We start from the raw sequence: 23,488 nt of genomic DNA, 5'->3' as shown, positions 1-23,488 counted from the left end.
TTAACTCCATATAACTTGGAACTAGTAGACAGTGGAAATTTAACGTCTTGGAAAGAGCTGTTCATTTTGTCAAGATAAACAACTTTGCCCAAGACATTAAGTCTCCAAAACGTCAGAGAAAGAAGTTAGATTGTGGCACCATCTTTGCGTAAGAGTTTTGAACTATTTGTTTATGTCAATAGATTGTCCTTATTATGACGAGAAATTTTGCCGAAGACACCAAGTCGTGGAAATGCTTCGTTTCGGAGTTATTAATTTTGCTCCGCTAGGTTGCATTCCTGACCCAGTGTGCAATGTAAGCATTAGACATTTTAAGAAATTGCGCTTGGTGTTTTTCTTGCCTGCTGTCCTCTGTCGCCATATTGTCATTATGAAAATGCCATTAGCCTTGGAATAAAATCCAAGAAATTTCAATAAAATAATGGCTAAATAAGAGATCCGAAATGATTTCCAGTGTGCATTGGTATACATTTATGTATTGAGATCTATTTTCTGTAAAATTAAGGTGATTCCATCAAATTCATTTGATTTCTGAAACAATCTTTTTTGTTAACTTGAATTATTTTGGAGGCGCATTTATTTAACGCTCATATTATCTCAATATACACGATAACATTTCAAGCGCATATGTTTTGGAACTTCTAAAAGTAATATATTTTCTTTAAGATTTTCACTAATGTCGCCATGAAACAAAATTTATGGCATGGTGATCTTGACACCAACACTCAAACCTATTTTTACCGCTAAAGATTTCCATTTGGAAAAAAAATTTCAGCAGAACAGAACAACAACAAGCTAATTTATGGCGGTTGCTTTGAAGCCAACACAAATTAAATTGGCTTTATAACTGATTTTTACCAAAGCGTAATAAAACTGCTTGGATACAATATTACTCTTATAGAGGCTATGAGAACCTTTTGTAGAGTATGAGGCTTCCTGACAAAAGGTTTTAAGACAGCTTTATTGTGATTCTCAAATATGCTTTATAAACCTTATCAAGAGTGGTCCACTAAGCTGTATGGCGATCTTATAGCGGTTATCAAAAGGTTGTGCTGGAGCTATTGATTTTATTTGCGGTTTTATGAAATTGATCTCAATAACCACTAATAGAGTGCAATAAAACAAGAAATGCTACTTGGGATATCAAACGTTTAGCAACACTTACAGAATTTAAAAGACACTGCATTTCACACGTTAAAACTGTCTTTTGAACAGTTATCCAGTGATTTTTTTATGAATTGACAAATTATGTATCTTGACGAAGTTATCTATAACGGATTATTTTATATGGATAGCTGTCATAACGACTTTTTAATAATTATTGTAGCACTGCAAAAACTATTTCTGTTCGCCACGAGGGTGATGATGGATTTTTAATATTTGATTTTATAGTAGATTAATTAAAAAAAAAAAAGTAGTCTACAAAGGTTTGAGCCTCGCGCGCGTATTACGGATATAGAGGACTGAATTTAACATTTGATAAAAAAAATGCAATTTTGAAGCTTATTTGAAAGATACCTTGAGTTAGTAGTAAGTTTTCTGGCAAATGTTAGGGGTTCGTGAGCATTCCTAACATTGCTGAAAATTATGATAGCATCAGATTGCGGGGTTGCTAGTGTAATAGGATGCTTTGTTGATTGTTCATTAACTCTTGATTGCTTGTAATACTTATGAATATTTTAGGTGGACAAAAAGGCGAACTAAGAGGTGGACGCCTGAGCTTTTCCACATTTATATCGCTGTGAAGCAACTGTAAACTTTAGAGGGAATCTATATCTGTAACTGAAACCAGTTCGATTTTGTTTGCCAACCTGGTTAAAATGTCATATTCAATTATCTTAAAGATAAATCGTCCAGCTCAAACCTTTGTAGGGGTAAGAGGTGGGACCATCATCATCATCATCATCATCATCAATAACGCGTTCATCTAGATAAAATTGATAAATAGCAGATTTTTAGCAATGGGCCCAATCTTAGATCCATAGGCCAACATTAGAGACATCCCAAGTAACAATTTTGTTTTTATGAGGGTTCTGAAGACCATGTATTGGACTTTTAGAACGCTTTAAAACCTTGATAAAACTAGCAATGTTACTTGGGATTTCCCCTATTAAGGTTTTCTAAGGGGATTTCAGATTGATTTCAATCGATGTTTTCCTTTTGTTATTTCACACAAAATAACGACAGCATGTTTTTCCAATCTGAAGTGATGTTTCACAGAAACCCATTTTTGAAATTTTTATTTACTCAATAGGTCACATTCACCTTAAGGTTCATTGATTTTTCCCGGGTTTGTCAAATTCCCGGTTTTCCCGGTTCGCTGGCCGCCCTGCCTAAATCAATTTTGAAATAAATTTTCACGGTTTTAATTGCAAAATATATTTTCTTACCTTGTATCGAAATAAATTTTGTAAAAAATGAAAAAAAAATGTGAAAATTAAGGTAAGGTCCATTAGAAGACCACTATTGCCAAAAACTGCTAGAGTTAACAATTCTCACACAAGTTTGATGTGTTGACCGACCATAGCGAACAATTATGCAAAGTTTCATGGAATTCTGAGAGACAAAATCTGAGGAGAGGACAATTTACGAAATCTCGTCAATCTAAGCATGCGTTTGTTTGTTTACATTTATCTGCTGGTTGCTATTCTATCCATTCCAATCGACAGAATTGTCTAAAACTCTTTGAAAACGATTTTGCAGCACTCCAAACTTCTCAGGTGAGTGTGACTATTGTCGGCAGCCTTTTTTTTTCGTCGGCATCCTTTCCATTTAAACTGCGTGTTAAACTATTATGCTATTATTGGCAACTCGAAAATCAGTCGTATATTTCATTTGAAGAAAAACCTGACCTAAAAGTTTTTCTTATTCGTAAAAATGTAATCATATTGAAGCTGAAAGACTAAAGAATCGTTTAAATTTTGGTTGCCGAAAACAGTCAACTTCAAATCTCCTCGTACGTTGTACGAGTTAGGTAAAAAAGTGTGCGTTTGACTATTATCACACTAATACCCTGGACAGACTATGGCTTATATCATGTAATATAAGCTGTCTTGCAATGAGCACTCATACATCTAGTTTTCACTGGAAATCCTATGTATGAGTGCTCATTGCAAGACAGCCTATATTACATGATATAAGCCATAGTCTGTCCAGGGTATAAAACTTCATGTTAGATAGCATTTCCAACCAATTCCGAAAATCGTAAACTTTACGTATGAAGTAACCTTATTTTAAAGTCACTTTAACACTCATTCGTGACATGTCCGGGATGAGAATTGAACTCGTGTGACTTCGGCGTGAGAGGTATGGTTCTTAACCAGTACGCCGGGGCCGATCCGAAGGAAGGCGTGATCAGAGATGTTATGCCTCAGAACATCTCGGCGGCGCCGACTGGGATTGAACCCAGGCCTGCTGGGGTGAGAGGCAATCACGCTTATCACTACACCACCCTTTTAGTTTCATTTATTCAGTTTTTGATAATTGTTCACTAGTAAATACATCCACTTATCTAAGTTATCTCGGCTGAAGGATCCCCCACTCATAAGCTTGGCCAAATGGCTAGTAAAGGAATTTCAAAATATGGCTAACCCCTTTGCAACTTGCTCAGTTAACTAGCACACAGGAATTCGAAAATCAACTTCAGGCATCAGGAGAAATTCGGGAAGATGAAGTCATGGTTTCATTTGATGTCACAGCATTTTTTCCGAGTGTACCAGTAAAGGAAGCCATCAGCCTTTTAGAGGACTGGCTTCTGAAGCAACGTGAGGATTGTACTTGGAAAAACAAAGTTCGGTCATATTTCAAGTTTACTCTTCTTTGTATGGAGGAAAATTATTTCATATTCAGAGGAAATTTTTATAAACAAACTAAAGGTGCTCCTATGGGCAATCCGCTTTCTCATTTTTATGTGAATTGTTCATGGCTAACCTAGAAAATACTCTGGAAGATAGGAATTTGTTGTCCAAGTGTTGGTATAGGTACATGGATGACATTTTTAGCATTGTCAAAAGGGAAGATTTATCAAAAATTTTGGAGGCCATAAGTAACGTTCACAAGGACATCAAATTTACTCACGAAGAAGAGAGAGGCGGTAAACTTCCCTTCTTAGATCTTCTCATCATCATAATTTCAGTTTACGATTTTAATTCGATTTCAGTTTACGAGATTGACAAATTTTGTATTCATTTTGCTGTACATTTGCTTTTCAAAAAAAAACGTTTCAGTTTTGTTTTCATTACCTTAGCAGAACATCAAAATTTATACTCGTTTTGTTATCAACTGGAAAAATATACATCAAATGGAGTTTTCAGTTTGCTCTCACTGATAGCAAAATTAGTTTTCAATGTGATGTCACAGAAAAATTTGTTTTGCCTCAATTTTGATATTTTAACCGTTAAAATATCAAAACGACAGCAACCTCAGTAATCATTATCAGCGCCATCACAACATCAAATTTAGTTTTCAACTTGATCTCAGACTTTGCTCGGGAAGACTCAACGTTAAAGCCTTATACTGCGCATTGATGAGGATAACGATTTTATCCGAGATTCCCTTGGGCCTCAGGGCGCCCCACAGATTCTCGTGATTGAGCCAATGGAAAGCTTTTTCGTAGTCAATGAAAACTAAATACAGGACCTCGTGGAATTCGTTCAACTGCTCCAGGGTGATACGGAGCGAGACAATATAGTTCACACAAGATCTTCCGGCACGGAATCCTGCCTGCTGCCGCCGGAGAGACGCATCGTTCCTGTATCCTATTTAGGATAACTTTGCACAGAACATTGAGAACACTACACAGCAACATGATGCCTCGTCAATTGTAACACACAGTCAGATCTCTCATTTATTGGCAAATCAAACTCCTTGTTCGAAATATTTTAATTTTCCTGTTCCAAGTAAAGTACTCCACACATATTACAAACCACCACAGTTTCATCCTTGCAAATTAGCTTGACAACTGACTTGTAAAACGGGTTAACAGAATGCCTCTCCAAAACTACTGAACGTTCCAATACTTCGTGGGAACCAAATCATGTTTAGCCGGATCTATCCCAAAACAGAATACTGGTTCAAAACACATTTTCTTTCGTAAAATATTGTATCCAAAGCTGTCGCACGTTCTTTTCCTCAACCGACCAGACAAAGAACTATCTAACCCATTTTTTCGGAGGTACCAAAAAGCGAAACAGGTTGTGTGAGAAATGTATCGCCTGAACTGTCCAGCACTTACCCTCTTCTTTCGAAATACAATTTTACTAACGTGCCCCTTTTCGTTCCGTTTTCCCTTTCTTCCAGGTTCAAGTAAACAGCCCGGCACAGAAGGAGCTTCTGCGTGGCGATATCATTACCAAAATTGACCAGTACGATGGGCGCGATCTGACCCACAACGATGCGCAGAACTTCTTCCGCAATGCCGGCAATCAGATTAAAATTACGATCCGACGCGATGACCAAGTCGCTCTGCATCAGAGCGCACACGAACCGAATGGCTACGGTGCTCCCGCATACAGCCCGGCAATGAGCCCCGCTCCACCGACATACGCCGCTCAGCCAAGCCCAGTGCCACAACAACAGCAGCAGAAGCCGCAGCAACACCATAACTTCCCGCCACCGGATCCATCCAGCATGTTGCCAAGGTGAGATTGACACACATTGGAACACATTTGACATTTGAAATGCTAATAATTCGGCCTCTTATACTTGTAGAGTTTCATCGCCACTGCCACATGGTCCACAGGCCTACGCTGCGGCTTTGGAGCATCCACTGGAGACCTTGCCACACACGATCTTCCCAAAACTGGACGCTAGTGGTGCCTATCAGCTACCAAAGACGCCATATCCACCAATGGCTACAAATTACGACGAAGCCAACGAGGCGCTAACCAATCAGGTAGGAGTTCTAAGTGTGCCATCTTGAGTCAACCTTTAGCGTGCTTTATTGATGGTGGTGGCGAAAAACCCCGTTCCATTTTCTTCAGATGACATTTTGGAAATTGAATCATTCTGGAAATTGGTACCATCATGAACGTAAAATTCGATCATCTGAGGACGATTCCATTGTTGTTGAGGCGTGAAATTGGATCCAGTTGATCGAAAATGGTGTTGAGTAATTTAAATGAATGCTTGTGTGTATGGTAGTAATAAGAGTGTATCCCATAAAACAACCGGATCTTAGAAGCGTGAGCGGAGTATCGGGAGCAGATCAAACAGAGCCGACAAGTGTGTTGTTCTAAAAAAATATTGTTGTGATACTCCACCCCTAAAATGTGAGAGCCCGCAGCCATAAACCTACGCTGCGGTAGTTCCGCATTCGCTGTTCATCAACGTACCTAACGGTAAACCATTTTTTGTTTTTGTCAGGATCCTGTTCCGCGTGAAAACACTTACACAACCGTACTCAATGAGGAAAACTCCACTCCTCCTTCGCACTCGCACTCACACTAAGCCACTCGATCCCCGACACGCTCATGTCTTTTGTTCTACGTATAAGTTTTCTCTCGCTTTTCACGCGAGAAAATCTTACCGGGAAAAGTTTGAAATTACTTTTTTGGCCCATCTACTCATCCTACTTGGAAAAGCAACTCCATAGCGTTGGTCGGGAAGGTGGACGAGTCAGGGCGCATATTCCTCACCAAGTATGGCGAAGGTGGTGGTTTGGTGTGGGTGGTGGTAGGTACTTAGGCAACTTCCTTCCTTTTATCGCTGCAAAGGGAATACACAGAACGGCGTTATTGCGGCGTCGTCGCCGTCGTGTGGCAGCATCTTTGGGTGACAGCAGCGGGTTGGGACGCCGTTTGAAGTGCGGTGAGAATAGGGTTTGTTGGATTGTTCCCCAGAATTATACGGGCGGGCAATTGGTGGAGACGTTTTTAGGCTTTCTAGATCCTATATTTGAGAGTTTCGTGAAATTCATTATGAACTTCTCTGATTACTCGCAACTGAATTGCCAAAATTTTCTGTCACCTTTGAATACATTTCCTACTCAGCCTTTTGCAGAAAAATATGCATAATATATAATAATGAATAATGTTTTTCAGACGTCAGGAAAAATACTGCAAAGAATCCACGAGAGTAACAAGTTCCAAGACAGCTCTATTCGCTTGCTTTTTCAAACAAGAATTCAAATTTCATCCCCGAGTAAAATGAAAACAAGTGTGAGGCTAGGAAATAGAGCTAGCTGAAGCGCCAGCGAAGATGCTTTCATGAATAAATTAAATTTCTTATCCCAGGTTCCTTCACCCTTCTAATCAAATTCCCCATCCCTGCCAAACAGTAAAACATAGTACAGGATGAGCACACGCCTAAGGACACACGTACCAAGGAAGTGGGTTGATACAATGGAAGAAGCTGCAAAATAACACGGAACTAAACGGATGAGGGGACGTTCAGAGATAAATCAACCTACTGACTATACAACAAACACGGTAGAGCGAGGGAAGCAGATCTTCTTTTTTATCTACCCGTACCTATAGGTACATGAAAACCATCTTCTTGAAGAAAATCATCTTTATCATTTGGGAAAGCGAAGCGATAGGGGACCGAAATGATGCGCGCGTGCTGATGATGAGTTGTCAACCTTCCTTGGTGAAGAGGCACTTTGAGAAGAAGCTTTGAGCGATATACCATTGAGAAGGTAGAAACCACAATGTACATAAAGCACACGAGTGATGAACATTGTTAGCATCAAGTATCTTCATTATCATAAAGATCACGCGAGCCAGGAAGTACCACCTTGACGAAATTTATTTTGCTTGGCTAAAAGGTCTCAGAAAATCACAAAATAAGATGCGCTGATGAACATAGATGTAATCAGTCTCCGATAATCAAGTATAAAGTTTTAGCGGATCGAAATTTTCTTGCAAAGCAAATCTCAACAGGATGTAAATTTATGCACGAATAAATTGTCGCCAAAGTTTCCTTCATTGCACTTCCATGCGACAAGTGCCAGGAAGAGTTTCCATCTATTTTCCACACCGTGGAAAGCAGCGCACACTATATTGTGTATGCGGAGCACTTCACGCCGAAAATGTAGGCTTTTGTACCATCAGCAGCAGCTGCCATTATTTGAAAATCTGCGAAAGCTGTGTATAGTGGGGAAAGCATCATCTTCAAAGTATTAACAACCATCACCGCCGCACGTACACCGGGAAGCCTTCGGCGTTGGCTTCGTCTTCTGGAAAATAGAGTCGCATACCAGAAATTCCTCTAAAAGTGCGCGGTGTGTGATGGTGAACGACGGAACAACTCTGTTGGTGAAAAGAATCCTTTCGAATCACGGAGCACGTTTCGCTGTGCAGGGATTAACGCTCGAAAATATAAGGAACAATATTTATTCGACGAAGAAGCTGAACTTTGAAAGCGGGAAACCCTTCCCCCAAGGTCCTTCCTATCGTCCCAGGGTAAAAACTAATTATATTCGAATATATTATTTCTACAAGAGAACGACTTTTCTCCCACCCGGAGCTCAATCTCACTGGAACGACGCCACCACCCAGCCGAGCGCCAGTTCGTTCGTTTTTCTCGCAACCACCAACCAACATCGCAACTATTTTCCAATATAAGCTTAAGCTCCCAGCTGAATGAAGAAGTCCTAGGAAATCCACTTGCGGCGCTGTTTCAAAGTTAAGATTTATTAAATTTGTCGAGTTTTGAGTTACGCGCGGTAACTGAAAGGGGGTTGGCGTGGCTTTTTTCCACCATCTTGCGCGTTCGCTGTTTCGGTTGGTTATAGGAGTAGTAGGATGAAGTATATAAGGATTTCTCGTTAGGAAAATTCTTACGAAATATTTCTGGCAGTCGCCTTGAAGTGAGCCATGAGAGCGAAAAATCATTTTGAAAGAACGGTGCTTCGAATTTCGTTACAAAGTTTGAAAGGTCTACCGACAACGACGGTAAAATCGAGATTTGAGCAAAGCACCTTGGTCAAACTGCTGTCTGTTACTAGCTTGTACGACCACCTGTTGGGTAACCGCGCTGAAAACGTAGTGTGGAAATTGTGATGAAAGCTTACGGCATGGTGTGGTACGGTGCTGCATAAATTTTGGCGAACTCATTGGATAGATGTGCTGAATTTTGATGGAAGCGCACTATGAGTTGTACGAGTATTGACATTTTATTGGGGTACGTACGTACATTGCTTCCATATAAAACTTGGTTGAATCGATCAAAGTACCTGAAAGTGGAAGGATAAAAAACATTTTTTAAATTGGGCGGTAAGTGTTAATAGGAGGATAAATTAATAAAAATTAAAATCACAAAATTTTAAAGCACTCAAATCCTTGAGACGAGATAAGGACAACTGATGAGTATATTTAAATGATCAGTCCTCTTCGTGATAACTAGTTGTAAATTTTTTTTTCCTAGATTTTATTTTTATTTTTCATTATTATTATAGTCACTTTAACGCTCTTGGGACATTCTTAACTTGTCCGGGGGTGAGATTTGAGCTCGTGACTTTGGCGTGAGAGATATGGATGTTAACCTCTACGCCGGGGTCACCCCCTTTGATTTGTTTTCCGTCGATCTTGTTTTCCGTACTGAGTACCAATGCTACCAACGTCAGGGAGGTAGATCCCACACCTGGACCCTACCTATCGACCCATCAACTCATGGACCGGAGACCAATTGATCGATGAAATTGATATTTGTAATTCCAAGGGCATTGTGAAAAGAACTTCTAGGAAATTCTGAAATGTATTATTGAGGGAGTTACGAAGTAAAATTATTATTGTATTACAATTGTGAGGCAAAGTCCTGGATCATTTCAAAAGAAATTCTGAGAATTTCAAAGAAACTCTGAAGAGAATTCTGAGTAGAATGCGAAGAGAATTCTGAGGATACCTCCAAAATGAATTTAAATTTTTCATTCCAAGACCACAATTCCAAGAAAACTCTAACAAGAACTCTAAAGAAAATCTGAAACAAATTCTATGAAAATTGTGATAATAACTGAACGGAAATCTGAAACTAAAGACAATTCTAAAGAACTTCTAAGCAGAACATCATTTTAAGCAACCTTTGAAGGAGAATTTACTTAAGGAATGCCGATGAGAATTTCTAGGGACTCCCTTAGCTCAGTCGGTAAAGGCGCAGCTACAAAGCAAGACCATGCTGGAGGTGGCTGGGTTCGATTCCCGGTCCGGTCTAGGAATTTTTCGGGTTGGAAAATTTCTCGACTTCCCTGGGTATAGAAGTATGATTGGACTTGCCACACAATTATACCAATGCAAAAATGGTACAGGCATCGAAAGCTCTCAATTAATAACTGTGGAAGTGCATCTAGAACACTAAGTTGAGAGCACGCAATAAGCTAATATGCGATATGCATTAAGCTTGAAATGCGAAGAAGAAGAAGAAGAAGAAGAAGAAGAAGTAATAAAGTATAAAGAGAGAGAAGGATTCGTAATTTCCATTTAATTCCACTACATTATTTGCTTATCCTTGACAGATATGCGTATTTCGTCTACAATGTGCAGACTTCTTCAGTGTCTTGTACTAATACTCGACTGAAGAAAAATTTTAAATATTAACTCAGGTACATTTTCACTAAGAAGCTAGGTAAACTTAACCCTCCGTTACTCGCGCCAACTTTTGTAACACGAGTACTCGCGCGTTGTACTTTGTACAACAGTGTAAGTTTTCCATTGCCATTTTGCAGCCGAGCTACCAATCGATATGAAACCAATGGGTATTCCTTAAAAAACTTGTTTTTAACTAAACAAGCTAAACTTTTATCACAGTTTACCCCCAAACAATGCAGATAATAGAGAAAATGTGAATGGAATCCGCGTAAACGGTGTCCGTACTACGTGGGATTTGACTTAATTGGTTACAACATGGAAAATCTCGAGATCCTCACCAGATAGAAAATTACTGTCTTGGGCAAAGTTGTTCTAGAGATCATAACCTTTTTGCTGGTGGAGAGTAGTTCAGAAAATTCTCACTACGTGGTGCTAGTATATACGTGCAATTTTCGCATATACTATAGCTCGAGTTTCCAACTAGATAGAAAGGTACTGTCTTCGACATAGTTGTTCAGGAGATCAGGCCTTTTCGCAGGTGGACAGTTGTTTAGAATTTTCTCGCTACGCGGCGCTAGTGTACACGTGAAATTCTCATATTTAATATTTCAAGATTCTGACCAGATAGAAAGTTACTGTCTTCGGAAAAGCTGTTCAGAAGATCATAAACTTTTTGATGATGACATTTTGAAAATTTAGAATGGAAATACGAAGAGGCAAATTGCTCAATATAATTTTCAAATTTTGTATATCAAAGGTTCACCCAAAGTTACACTATTTTTCAAAATTTACTCTGAAGAATCATGATTGATTTTCTCAGAACTGTGCTGAAAAAAAATATTTGATCTCCAGACAACTGAGTAAAACAATCTCACGACTGAGATAGTCCTATGACTCGACTGGCTAACTCGTGTGTATATATTTTATACATTTTATATTACATTACACATTTGAGACGAACTGAGTAGATAATTCTCGTTTAGATTTAGGATAAGGTGTATGTAACCATAAATTCGACGTCACACTCCTAGCAGCGTAGGAATTGCGGTATAATGAAAGAGATGATAATTTCATATTATCAGGCCTTTTCTTTATGACTTTGGATGTACATACACACTTAGATTTTTTTGCCGAGGTGGGCACCACGTGGTGAGAAAATTCTTAACTACTGTCTACCAGCCAAAAAATCTTGACCCCCTAAACAACTTTGCTGAAGACATCAACTTTCTAGCTGATCTAGATCTCAAGCTAAATATGCGAGAAAGGCATGTATATACGAGCGCCGCATAGTGAGAAAATTCTGAACTATTGTAACCCAACAAAAAGATCTTAACTGCCTTAAAAACTATGCCGAATACATTTACTTTCTATCTGGATCTAGATATATTTTATATGCGAGAATTTCACATGTATAGTAGCGCCGCGGAGTGAGAAAACTCTGAACTACTGTCCACCTGCGAAAAGACCTTGATCTCCTGACCAACTATGCCGAAGACAGTACCTTTCTATTTGGTTGGGAGCTCGAGATATTTTATATGAGAATTTCACGTGTATACTAGCGTCGCGTAGTTAGAAAATTCTGAACTATTGAGCACCAAGCAATACGCTTTGACCTCTTGAAAGACAGTAACTTTCTATCTGGTCAGGATCTCGACACATATCACATGCAAGAATTTCACATGAATACTAGCGCTACGTAGTGAGAACATTCTGAACTACTGTCCACCAACGACAAGGCTATGATCTCCTGAACAAATTTGTCGGAGACAGTAACTTTCTATCTGGTCAGGATCTCGATATATTCCATGTTTTAATCAAATAAGTCAAATCCCACGTAGTATGGTCACAGTTTACGCGGTTTCCATATACATTTTCCCTATTATCCGCATTTTTAGGTGTTTATTGTAATCAAAGTTTAGCTTGTTTAGATCAAAACAAGTTTTTTTAGGCCTCCCTTAGCTCAGTCGGTAAAGGCACAGCTACAAAGCAAGACCATGCTGGAGGTGGTTGGGTTCGATTCCCGGGCCGGTCTAGGAATTTTTCGGGTTGGAAAATTTCTCGACTTCCCTGGGTATAGAAGTATGATTGGACTTGCCACACAATTATACCAATGCAAAAATGGTACAGGCATCGAAAGCTCTCAATTAATAACTGTGGAAGTGCATATAGAACACTAAGTTGAGAGCACGCAATAAGCTAATATGCGATATGCAATAAGCTTGAAATGCGAAGAAAAAGAAGAAGAAGAAGAAGATGTTTTTTGAGGAATACTCGTTGGTTTCAGATAGATTGGTAACTCAGCAACAAAATGGCAATGGAAAACTCACGTGTGTTGTACAAAGTACAACAGCGCGAGTAACAGAGGGTTAAATCTAATTTCCTGTAGGAGCAGGTACTCTGCTGCTTACTCGTTGATGTGTCCTAGGTAGTAGCTTAAAAAGCCATGTGTGTTCGTTTCTTAGATCTCTGTAGAGTTTGTAGATCTCGAGGCTCTCTGCAACATCCAGTTTCCATGGTGTAGATACGGTTCGTAAAATCGTGATGTCCTCCGTCGATAGTTGGTGGTCCTCTGTGAAGATGTGTTCTGCAACCTTTGATTTGAAACCTTATGTTAGGCCTTCTTCCTCTTGCTTTTTGGCTTTATTAACCTCCGATATATGTTCTTTAAATCTAGTTGCTAAAGTTCTCTTGGTTTGTCCTACGTATACTTTGTTACAATGAGTACAGCTTATTTTATGTACCTGCTTTACCTAAAACATTAACTGGGTCTTTAGTGGATCCTAACAATGATTTCAACTGGTTATGTGTACTGGTGAAAACTAAATCTAATCCGAATTGTTTTAACTGTGGTCTTAGCTTACAAGTAATATCATGGTCAAATGGAACGGACACTCGTTTACAGGGTTCAGGTGCTGCGGTGAGGGTTGTAAATAATCTCCTTTGTAGAATTCTCGCTTTTTTATCAATGATTGCCTGGATTGTGGTCTAATTGTATCCGTTGAGTCTCGCTGTTTCAAAGATGTACTGTTATTCCTTAACCTTTCCTGTATCACTGAGTGGAAGAGTCTGCATCCGATGAATCATGTGGTGACAAGGCGGCCATTTTCTGCTGGAACGAATGGTTGGAAGTATAGATAACTCTTTTGGTGCTTGTTGGTTTCCTGTAAATTTCGTATCCAACGAAGAAGATGACGATTCTCTGATGACTAGAATATCGAGAAATGCGAGTTTCCCATCTTTTTCTACCTCGTGAGTGAATTTGATATCCTTGTGAATTCTGTTGATCTCATTTAAAGTTTGTGGAAGGGCTTCCCGTTTAACTACGCTGAAGACATCGTCAACAAACCTCCACCAAATGTTTGGTAATAGTCCTTTCTCCTTCAGAGTTGTCTCCAAGTTGGTCATGAAAAGTTCACACAGGAAGGGGAATAGGAGGTTTCCCATTGGGGCTCCTTTCGTCTGCTTGTAGAAGTTACTTCGGAAAGAGAAGAAGTTCTCTTCCATACAAAGGTGGGTCAGCTTAAGGTACGTCCGAACCTTGTTTCTCCATGCTGCATCATCTCGCTGTGTTAATAGCCAGTCCTGTGACGTCGAGAGATACCATAATCTCGTCCTCGTTGATGTCTCCTGTCTCCGTAGTAGTAGTTGAATGCTGTAAAGCTATTAGGCCGAATATGATTAGGCTGAATAGGTCAATCAGATGAAATTCATTAGGCCGAGTTTGAACTTAGAAAATTATTTGAAACAATTGTCAACACTTTGGGACTTTGAACAATTTTCAAGATCTCTATAAAAAAAAGCTTGAACTGAGAAACAAATTCATCATCTCATTAAAAAAAGATCAAGAACCAAGCCCTATTTCAAATCTTTCGGACTCGAAGACTTATCAGAATTTCTGGGACTTAAATTTTAAGGAAAACATTTTCAGGACTTCGACTTGAAATGTTTTTTTTGCGAGATCTCTTTCACGGGAACAAAAAATGACAGCCAAGGAATTTTCAGCCTATGATTTTTTTTATAGAGGACTAGCTGAGTCAGCCCGGCTTTGCTCGGGATTCAATATTAGCTTGAGTTTATGCGCCGATTTAAAAAAGCATGCTATATTGTACGTAGCCCCTCCTCTTATCTAAGGGGCTACCCCCTATGACCATCTTTGCCTGTAGATTTGAAGACATACTTCAAATCTCCGCGTACATCGTACGGGTTAGGCAAAGTGTGTGCGTTTGACTTGCACTGTCGCATTAATGGCCCTTCGCTCATTTTCAATTTTCATACTGCCGTACTCTAACGGAACTATCTACCTACCCTCTGCTAAGACCATTCTCTAGCTAATAAATTATCACACTAAAGCTTCATGTTAGATAGCACTTCCAACCAACTATTAAAAGCGATGTTTGAAACATCCCTACTCTAATAAACCAGACCAGTTCTTCCACAAGTCGAGAAAATGTACTCACATTGGCCTGACAAACGATCAGCCTAGTTCAACCTGCGCTTAAATTGATTGCATGCACAAATTTCTGCAATTCATTACTGAGGATTCTTTTGAAGTGTGTGCTCTTGAACGAAAACGGCAATCGACAAGCGGCAGAGCATTTTGTTAAATGCATTTTCATCGTGATATTTTCATCCCTTTTCGTACGTAGGATTGACCACCATCGCCATCACCGAGTTCAGCGAAACAAATCCTACTGGCTGCAAAAAAACCGCCTTTTACAGCACACATGACCGCCTACGCTACGTTTGTTGGCGAAAAATGGCCACTGCCGTTGACCACCACCACCACCATCGTTTGGCGCAACTGTTACGTTCGTCGTCGTCGTCGTCGTCGTCGTCGTCAGGCATTCAGCCAAGTCATATAGAACCAAATGGACAAATGGCAAAAATATATTATTATTCATGCATTTTTCTTTGTGCATATAGATTTTGTTTATACACAGAATGTTATGTCAATTGCTTTTCATGACCCCTTCAATTCATCACATTTGTTTTTGTGCTACGATTTGTTGTTTTTAAAACTTATGAAAATGACGCCTTAATACAGTGCGTGTCAGGACGATACCAATTATATTATATTAACAATATGATCCACCCTTTCGCTTGGCTGGCAAACCGAATTTTTAGCGATGAAAGCGCCAATGCGGCCAAAAAGGCTACAAATTTATTTATTTATCTTGACGAGGGGTAAACCAAATGAAAATTTATATAATATTTTAAATTAATGTTTTTGAGCATATTATTTTATTCGATGACAACAGTGACACGTCAGGCAAATTTTCATGTGATATACAAAATGTAATTAATGACAATAATTAGACTATTATTGTTGTAATTTGTAATTCGCACCCCTCGATTTGATGAATGTTATTATAATATATTTAACCAAGTAAATTTTTTAGTTTTATTAGGGTTCTATATGCCATGATTTAGACTTTTAGAATACTATAAAACCTATATAAAACCTTCCAATGTTACATGGGTAGTGCCACCTTATATATTAGTGTCATTTAAAACATTGTATCTCTGTTGTTTATTAACTTATCGTTATGAAATGTTTAGGACTTATGAAAAACTAAAATGTCATCGTTTCTCAGAATTACATCGTAATTTAAATATGAAACTTCTGAGATATTGGTGAATATGTAATATTGGATGTACCTCATTGAAAAAGTTGTTTGTCTTCATGATGATGATGATATACTTACGTAAAAATTTGCCTATAAATGGTCAAAACACTGATTTAATATAACCATACGAAATGGTGCTCAAAATTGTTGTATTTGGGTCACTGATTTTTTTATTAATAATATACCAATCAAAATAATTGCAAATTTTTGTCATACAGACTTTTATGGTCGACGAATATTATCTAATCTTTAAGCAAAAAATGCAAAATTTCAACCATTCTGGAAATAGAATCAAATACTAAATATAAAAATCTTTAGGACATTTTCGGTCTAAAGGGTGTCCACGATGAAATTGCCACACTATGAAATTTGCGCTAACTATTTAACCGTTGGGTAGAATTTAATGAAAATTTAGGTGGATTTAGTTCATAGTGCATTATTTACATCCTGCAAGTTTTAAAGTCCTGTGATCAAAACTCGCGGAAATGGAGTCGAAAGAACAGCTCGTGCGTGATAAAATCTTGCGCATTCATCACGAGAACAAGGATCTCTCGCATCGTTCCATCGCTAAAACGTTGGGAATCGCGAATTCCACGGTTTCGCGAGTGATTAAGCGGTTCGAGGAACGGTTGACCACCGATCGGAAGCCCAGAAGTGAAGGAAAAAGTATTCCGTACAACACCAAAAATCACAACCGCGTAGTTGGGGCCTTCAACCGAAATCCGAACGCCTCCGTTAGGGATGTGGCTAAGAAGCTGCACCTAAGCCGAAGTTTTGTCCAGAAGGCCAAAACTAAGGCTGGGCTTCGAACCTTCAAGGTACAAAAGGCCCCTAATCGCGACGAGAAGCAGAACAAGTCCGCAAAAACCCGTGCCAGGAAGTTGTACCTCAACATGCTGACGAAAGTTGAATGCTGCATCATGGACGACGAAACATATGTGAAGGCCGACTTCAAACAGATCCCCGGCAACCTGTTTTTCACGGCCAAGGATAAGTTCAGCGTTCCGGAGCATGTCCGCACTCAGAAGATGTCCAAATTTGCGAAGAAATTCCTGGTTGGGCAAGCCATCTGCACGTGCGGGAAGCGGAGTGCACCTTTCGTGACCCAGGACACGATGAACGGACAGGTATACATAAAAGAGTGCCTCCAGAAGCGGCTGCTTCCTCTCCTGAAGGCCCACAACGTCCCAACAATCTTCTGGCCAGAATTGGCCTCATGCCACTACTCCAAGGACGTGCTGAAGTGGTATGCGGACAATAAGGTCAATTTCGTGCCGAAAATGTTCAACCCTCCCAACACTCCGGAGCTCCGCCCCATTGAGAAGTACTGGGCGATTATGAAGCAGCACCTTCTTAAACGACCTAAGGTAGTGAAGACAGTCGAGGAACTGAAGAAAGTATGGGTTTACATGCAAAAAAACGGTTGATTCACAGATTGTGCAGAATCTTATGGCCGGGGTTAAGGCCAAGGTGCGGGCATTTGCGTATGGACTGTAAATAAAATACGAGTCAAATGGTAAAATGAAGTTTAATAGTTATTTCTCAATCCCTGAAAATTTGATGGCAATCGGATGAAAACTCGAATTTTGCGAATCAATTTTGTGTGTGGCAATTTCATCGTGGACACCCTTTATTAAAAAAAAATGTAAGTTTATAATCGTCGAATTTTGAGATGTTTATTTATTTGCAGATAATTTTTTTGGTATAAATATATTGATATCACGAAGAGAAACAGCTAGTTAAGTGAAAGAAGTCAAATAATCACCCGAATTCCCGAAGTTTGTCAAAACAAATTGTGTGATCTTTTGAAGAACTATGTGATACTAGTTTGTCCAACAGCCCTGAAAATTTCATAAAAAAAAACTTATTGAATACAACGATTTTAGTGACGGTATGATTTAAGGTAGTTCTAATATTCTGACACGCACTGTATTTCAAGTCTGGTCGTATCGCTTACATGCATTTTTTATCCAGTGCTAAGTAGAAGTTTAAAACTTTTAATGGTGTCACGCTGAATGGCACACCGTTGAACGAGAAAACTTCTCAACCTGCTCCGGAAAAGTGTGACCCCATTTATTATAATTCGGACATTCTGCTAAAATTAACCATACGAAAAGTGCGACAACTAGATATAAAACCGACGAGTGGTGCTAAAATTATACGTTCTACGTCTGAATAAATACAACAAACCTACAACGACGACGCCGCCGCCGCCGAGCGGTTGACCAGCAGTATCGCTGGTCCAACACGACAAGTTTGGGAAATGGGAGTCGTATTTTTGACTTTTTAAATTTGTAAACATTTCGAATGTCTTTGGTCATCTTTTCTCCTATACTGTTACGACATCTATCCGCTCCCGTCACCAGTTTCGAATCGGAAATCATAATTCGCCATCGATTCCGCTGAATTAGGGAAACGTTTGGCCATTCAGGGTGACACATATATGATAAATATATATGTATATATTATATACATACGGTACGATCGCATTCCAACTGTGAACTTGAAAATCTCACACTTAATAATTAATTCCTTATAATAAATTCAAATCTATTTCATTCAAAATAATCTTGGTCCGTGTGATGGTGGTCTATTTTCACCGTTATGGGAACCTATTTTCGTCTTGGGCCAGTAGGTGTTTGACATTGCAGAGTAGCGAGAACATCACAAAACAGAAAGTTAGCGTCAGATGCAGCAGGGTGGTGCCCTTGAGTACTGCAGCACGGTCACACGTTGACGGGCGTTTGGGAAAACGAGAATGAAAAGGTGTTGGCCCAAGTCCCGGATTGCATTCGTCGCATGGTCACCTCCTCTCTACATATTGTCAAAACGTGTAAGACCGTGACAAACGTTTCGTTCTTACACTTGACCGCACATGTGCCATTTACTTCACGCCGGATTGTAGAATGGTTAGAAGGTCGCCATCATCATAAATTTAAAACGTTTGTTTTGCTTCTGTTTTCACTATCACTATTTGGGATTTTTGCGGGAGGTGAAAAGCCGTTGAAATCGACAGTCAAGAGATATGTTTATTTGTTCGCTACGGATGGCCAGCTGTTGGCAGAGCCGTTTTATAAAAATCTGTCGTTTGACCTAAGCTGGAACTATTTGGAATGTATATAGAAGTTGGAATAGTTAGGGCGGGGTAAGAGCAAATCGGGAAGCTTTGGTTCCCTCACAATTGCACCCAACCGGAAAATGTAAAGCTTTCTTGCGGTTAGGAGCTGTCCAGAAACCACGTGAACAGTTTGTAATAGATTTCAAACCCCTCCGCCTCTCCCTTCGCATTAGACAATAATCCATACAAATTTTAAAAAAAGATGAGTAAACATTGGAAACTCGCCTTTTAAATTAGAATTTATTCAATAAATCGCATTTTGAAAATGTTTGAAAATTAAATCACGATTCTGCACTCGGGAAAAAATGAAGGCTGTGGAACTTGGCATTACATTGAGGATTCTGGCAATTTACCGAACTTGATACGAATTATAAGAAAAATTTAAAAAAGTCCTATCTGTTTTTTTTTTCAAATTTCATGTTCATATTTGTTTTTCAGTATTCTAAAAATAATAGTTTTGCTTTGGAAAAGATAGAATTAATCAGTACCGATTAATGAAAAATAATAAAATTATTGTTTTGAATAAATGTTCAAACGTAAATTTCAGACAATACTTCGTACATCTTAGTTATTTGAAGATGTACAGCTTTTAGGACTCTGGAATTTTGTCATAAAACTTTACGTTTTACAACTTTTACCAACTTTTACAGCAAACCTAAAAAAAAAAAATAAAAAAAAAGTTTGTATCGCTTTGCCATCTTTGTTGGCAAAACTGGAACTTTTTTATTCACCAAATTGTAGTCCTAAGTAAATAAAGATCAGTTTTTTTTCCCAGTTTTCCTGGTGGCTAGTTCGAAAACTTCCCGATTTGATTACCCATGTTTGAAGCAAGGTTGCAAATACTCATTTCAGCTAAAATAATGTTTTTCGGAATAATAAAACCAAAAGATGGTATGATGGCATGTTTTACTTGTAACTTACAAGAAGAGGTTACAAAGTATGCGTTTGAAACATAAAACCTGTAAATTTTGCATTCTATGAGTCACAATCAGCGATTTTCTTATCGCTGAGTGAGTGAGTGAGTGAGTGAGTGAGTGAGTGAGTGAGTTTGTGAAAAATCACTGATTGTGACTCTCATGAAGTGAAATAAACAGGTTTAATATGTCAAACACATTCTTTGCAACTCCTTCTTGTATCCTACCAATTCAAAATTTGATCATGGCATCTAATTATTTCATAATCTAGAAAAACATTGTTTAAGCTGAAATGAGTATTTGCAACCTTGGTTTGAAGCCAACAATTGAAAATTATTTATAAGAATATTTAATTTACTTCTATCAATTTGATTGGAAATTTTCCGATTTTTTTAGTAATTAGAAATTAATATTTTGAGAAATTATAAATTTAAACCGTTTAAACCGAAAATAAAATAATCCCAATTTGGATTCAAACAATTTGAAATCAGATATATTATTCATAAGATTTATAGAACAACGATCTGGAGAGCTTTTCAAACCACTGCAATGTATTCAGCTGTGCAATTCATACAGATTTTTGTATAAATTCTTAACTGTTCCCTAAAATCTAGTTCGTGCAAACCAATTTTGAAGTTTTAAAATCAATCATATAATCGAGCAGCTTTTGGACGACCTTCTACCAGAGATTATAATAAAATTAAGCAATAAGTTTAAGATGTTAAATAAAACACTATTTTCTCATGGTTCTAGAAGAAATCACATCGAGTGCAAATTCGAAATGATGGATTGAAAATTGTACAATATACATAGATGTACGTCTTTAGTTCAGATTTCAGTGATTGGATTAATTTTATCTCCTAAAATATAGTACTAATCTCCGTATCACAATTAAACATATTGTCGAGCAGTTTTGAGACGACCTTCTACCAGCGATTTTACGGAAATGAAACAATAAATTCCAGATTTTTCAAGCATATCACAAATAAGACCCTATTTTCTCGAGGTTGTAAAAGAAAAAAATGTTCCACGTTAAAGTTCGAGTGGTAGGAAACGTCATTTTAAATTGCTCGAATGATATGATTCATTGTGTTGAAAGCTAGTAAGAAAGCAAAATGATTGTTTAAGGCATGCTCAGCAGTCAATTTTCGATTCTGCAACCAACGAAGCATGTTTTTTGTCGCCGAATCGTACATCCAATTTATTTGAAAAAAAATTAAATAACGATAAATACCCAATAGATTTACTGAACCCTTACTTTAGGTTAATTTTGTCCATCTTGCTACAAATTTGTTGTTGCATAGAAGTTTTAGTTCGAACGAAATGATTAGCATTTTTTTTTCAATTAGTTTATTTGTTAGGCTCAAATGTCCAAAAGGACTCCACGTAGCCGAGAACCATTAAATAATTTTATAATTACAATACAATTTAATGAGGGACATTGATTATGAGTTCTTCTTACTCTTCCTTGAAGGCGACTTGAGTTCAGCTTCCGCTTTCATCCGTACCCTCAACTCCCGTGCTTCTTCCAATTGTTTCTACTTCGCACTGCCGTTTTGCCTTCCTTCGTCCTTTATCCGCTCCTTTTCGGTCCACTATCCCGAATTTATAGTAGTAGGTAATACGCATCTTTTTTGTACTTGAAAACAAGCGGCTGCTGTTTCTCAGCAGCGCTTGCTTCCTCTCCACTGTTCTTCTCGGTGTCCGGGGACCAGTCTTCCTGAAGTGTTCCCACTTCACTTGGCCATTGAGCATAAGGCTAGCTTTTACTAAGGCCTGAGGGTTGTTTAATTCACTAGACTTGAAGCGAAGACAACAAATCAAGAAGACTGGCAACTTTGTCAGAATCCAAGCGACAGATACAATAGCGCTGCGCTTGAGTGAAGGTGGAATCAACGCATAGAAAAATGAGCAAATACACAAATCCTTCTTCTGAGGATGTAATCTTTGCTATCAAATTCGTTCGAAGCGTTTACCTTTGTGCGGCAGATGACACGATTCTACCTGTCTCATAGCGTTCCTATGAGAAAATGGAAGAGTTGTCAGTCTTCTTGATTTGTTGTCTTCGGTTGAAGTGAACTAAATAAAAATCTTCAGAAATTCCGTTGCATGAATCGCCAAGGCGGGATTTACTTTTCATTTTGATAACTTGGACTCCAACTAATTTTGTCAATTCATCTTTAATCTAATCCAGGCCAGACCTTTCAAGCCAACCTTGAACAGACGGTCAGTTCTTGTGTGAAAAATGTGTGTTGCTCCTACAGTAAGATAATGTTGCTCCTCAGTAAGAAGACGTTTGAATCCGTCCAAGGTTTCAGCCAATACACGGCATTCACCCCGACGGCCAATTTTTAAGCGAAAACTTAAATTTAACGGAGTTCCGTGTAAAGAACAACCCAAGTAACATTTTATGGTTTATGAAGTACTACAAGGCTACTATAAAACAACTGGTAAAGACAGCTTTGCCTTTATTACATTATTACCAAAACCTCATTAAGACTAGAATCTGTCTAGTTGGCCCACCCCGAAGAAGGTTTTGAAGGGCATATTCTCGAGGCACTTGCTTTAAAAAGGTAATACGGCGAAACCATTGAGAACCATTTGGAATCCTTATTAAAACTACAAAAAAAAGCCATTTGAAATCAATACTTGTGCCATTTGCCTTTGACGCTTGCTAAGCGCACTAAAAATAAAGCATCAATCAAGATTAAAAGGGATACATAAATATCATCCAATCTTGCCAAATTCATTGCTCAAAAATTAATCTGTCAAAAATCCTCATAAGTTTCCTCATCATTAACGTTAAAGAATTACCAAAATTATCAAAACAGTACTCATTTTGTGGTGACATATTAAATCTAATGTGAAATGTGCTTCGGAAGATCGGAAAAAATTAAGTCCGCTTTCGGAAACCGTTGATTTTACTTATTATTTTTAATTTAGGAAACAAAATATAGTTATTTTTATATTAATAATTGCGTCCAGCCGAGATAAAATGATGATTTTTGTAATCTCTATTCCTACTCATTGATGAATTGATGAGATTAAAGTTATTTTCAAGGAAAACATCTTGCAACACGAAGATAGTAAAAAAACAAATGGAATAAATGCAATATGGCGGTGGCATTAAAAATAATTTTACATTGGACATTGGAAAGCTATTTTGCTTTCATGAAATCACTAACAAAACGTCAAAATTTGTTTATCTATCGATAATTTGTTGTGCAATAATTGCACTGAGTTTCTACTCCAGCGTTGGATCAACAAGTTGCGTGGCATCCTCGATAAGGGATCGCCCGGGCTCAT

At 38.3% G+C, this 23,488-nt stretch overlaps 1 protein-coding gene across 5 annotated transcripts in view; it reads left to right on the top strand.

The window, feature by feature from the left end:
• The window catches only part of Zasp66 (PDZ_signaling and DUF4749 domain-containing protein Zasp66), a 115,343-nt gene that overhangs the window by 60,319 nt on the left and 31,536 nt on the right, over positions 1-23,488 (top strand). For all 5 annotated transcript variants that reach the window (XM_065224688.1, XM_065224687.1, XM_065224690.1 and 2 more), the window contains 2 exons: positions 5,299-5,639; positions 5,710-5,893. In XM_065224688.1, coding sequence (XP_065080760.1) covers positions 5,299-5,639; positions 5,710-5,893 — 525 coding nt within the window. The remainder of the gene's footprint in view (positions 1-5,298; positions 5,640-5,709; positions 5,894-23,488) is intronic.

This window comes from Ochlerotatus camptorhynchus, unplaced genomic scaffold (genome assembly GCF_037179485.1).
Source record: "Ochlerotatus camptorhynchus isolate MF236.1 unplaced genomic scaffold, CSIRO-AGI_Acam_v1.1 ptg000213l, whole genome shotgun sequence".
In the NCBI taxonomy this organism is placed as follows: Eukaryota; Metazoa; Arthropoda; class Insecta; order Diptera; family Culicidae; genus Ochlerotatus; species Ochlerotatus camptorhynchus.
Note: the sequence above shows the minus strand (reverse complement) of the source record. Positions and strands in the feature narration are given on the sequence as shown.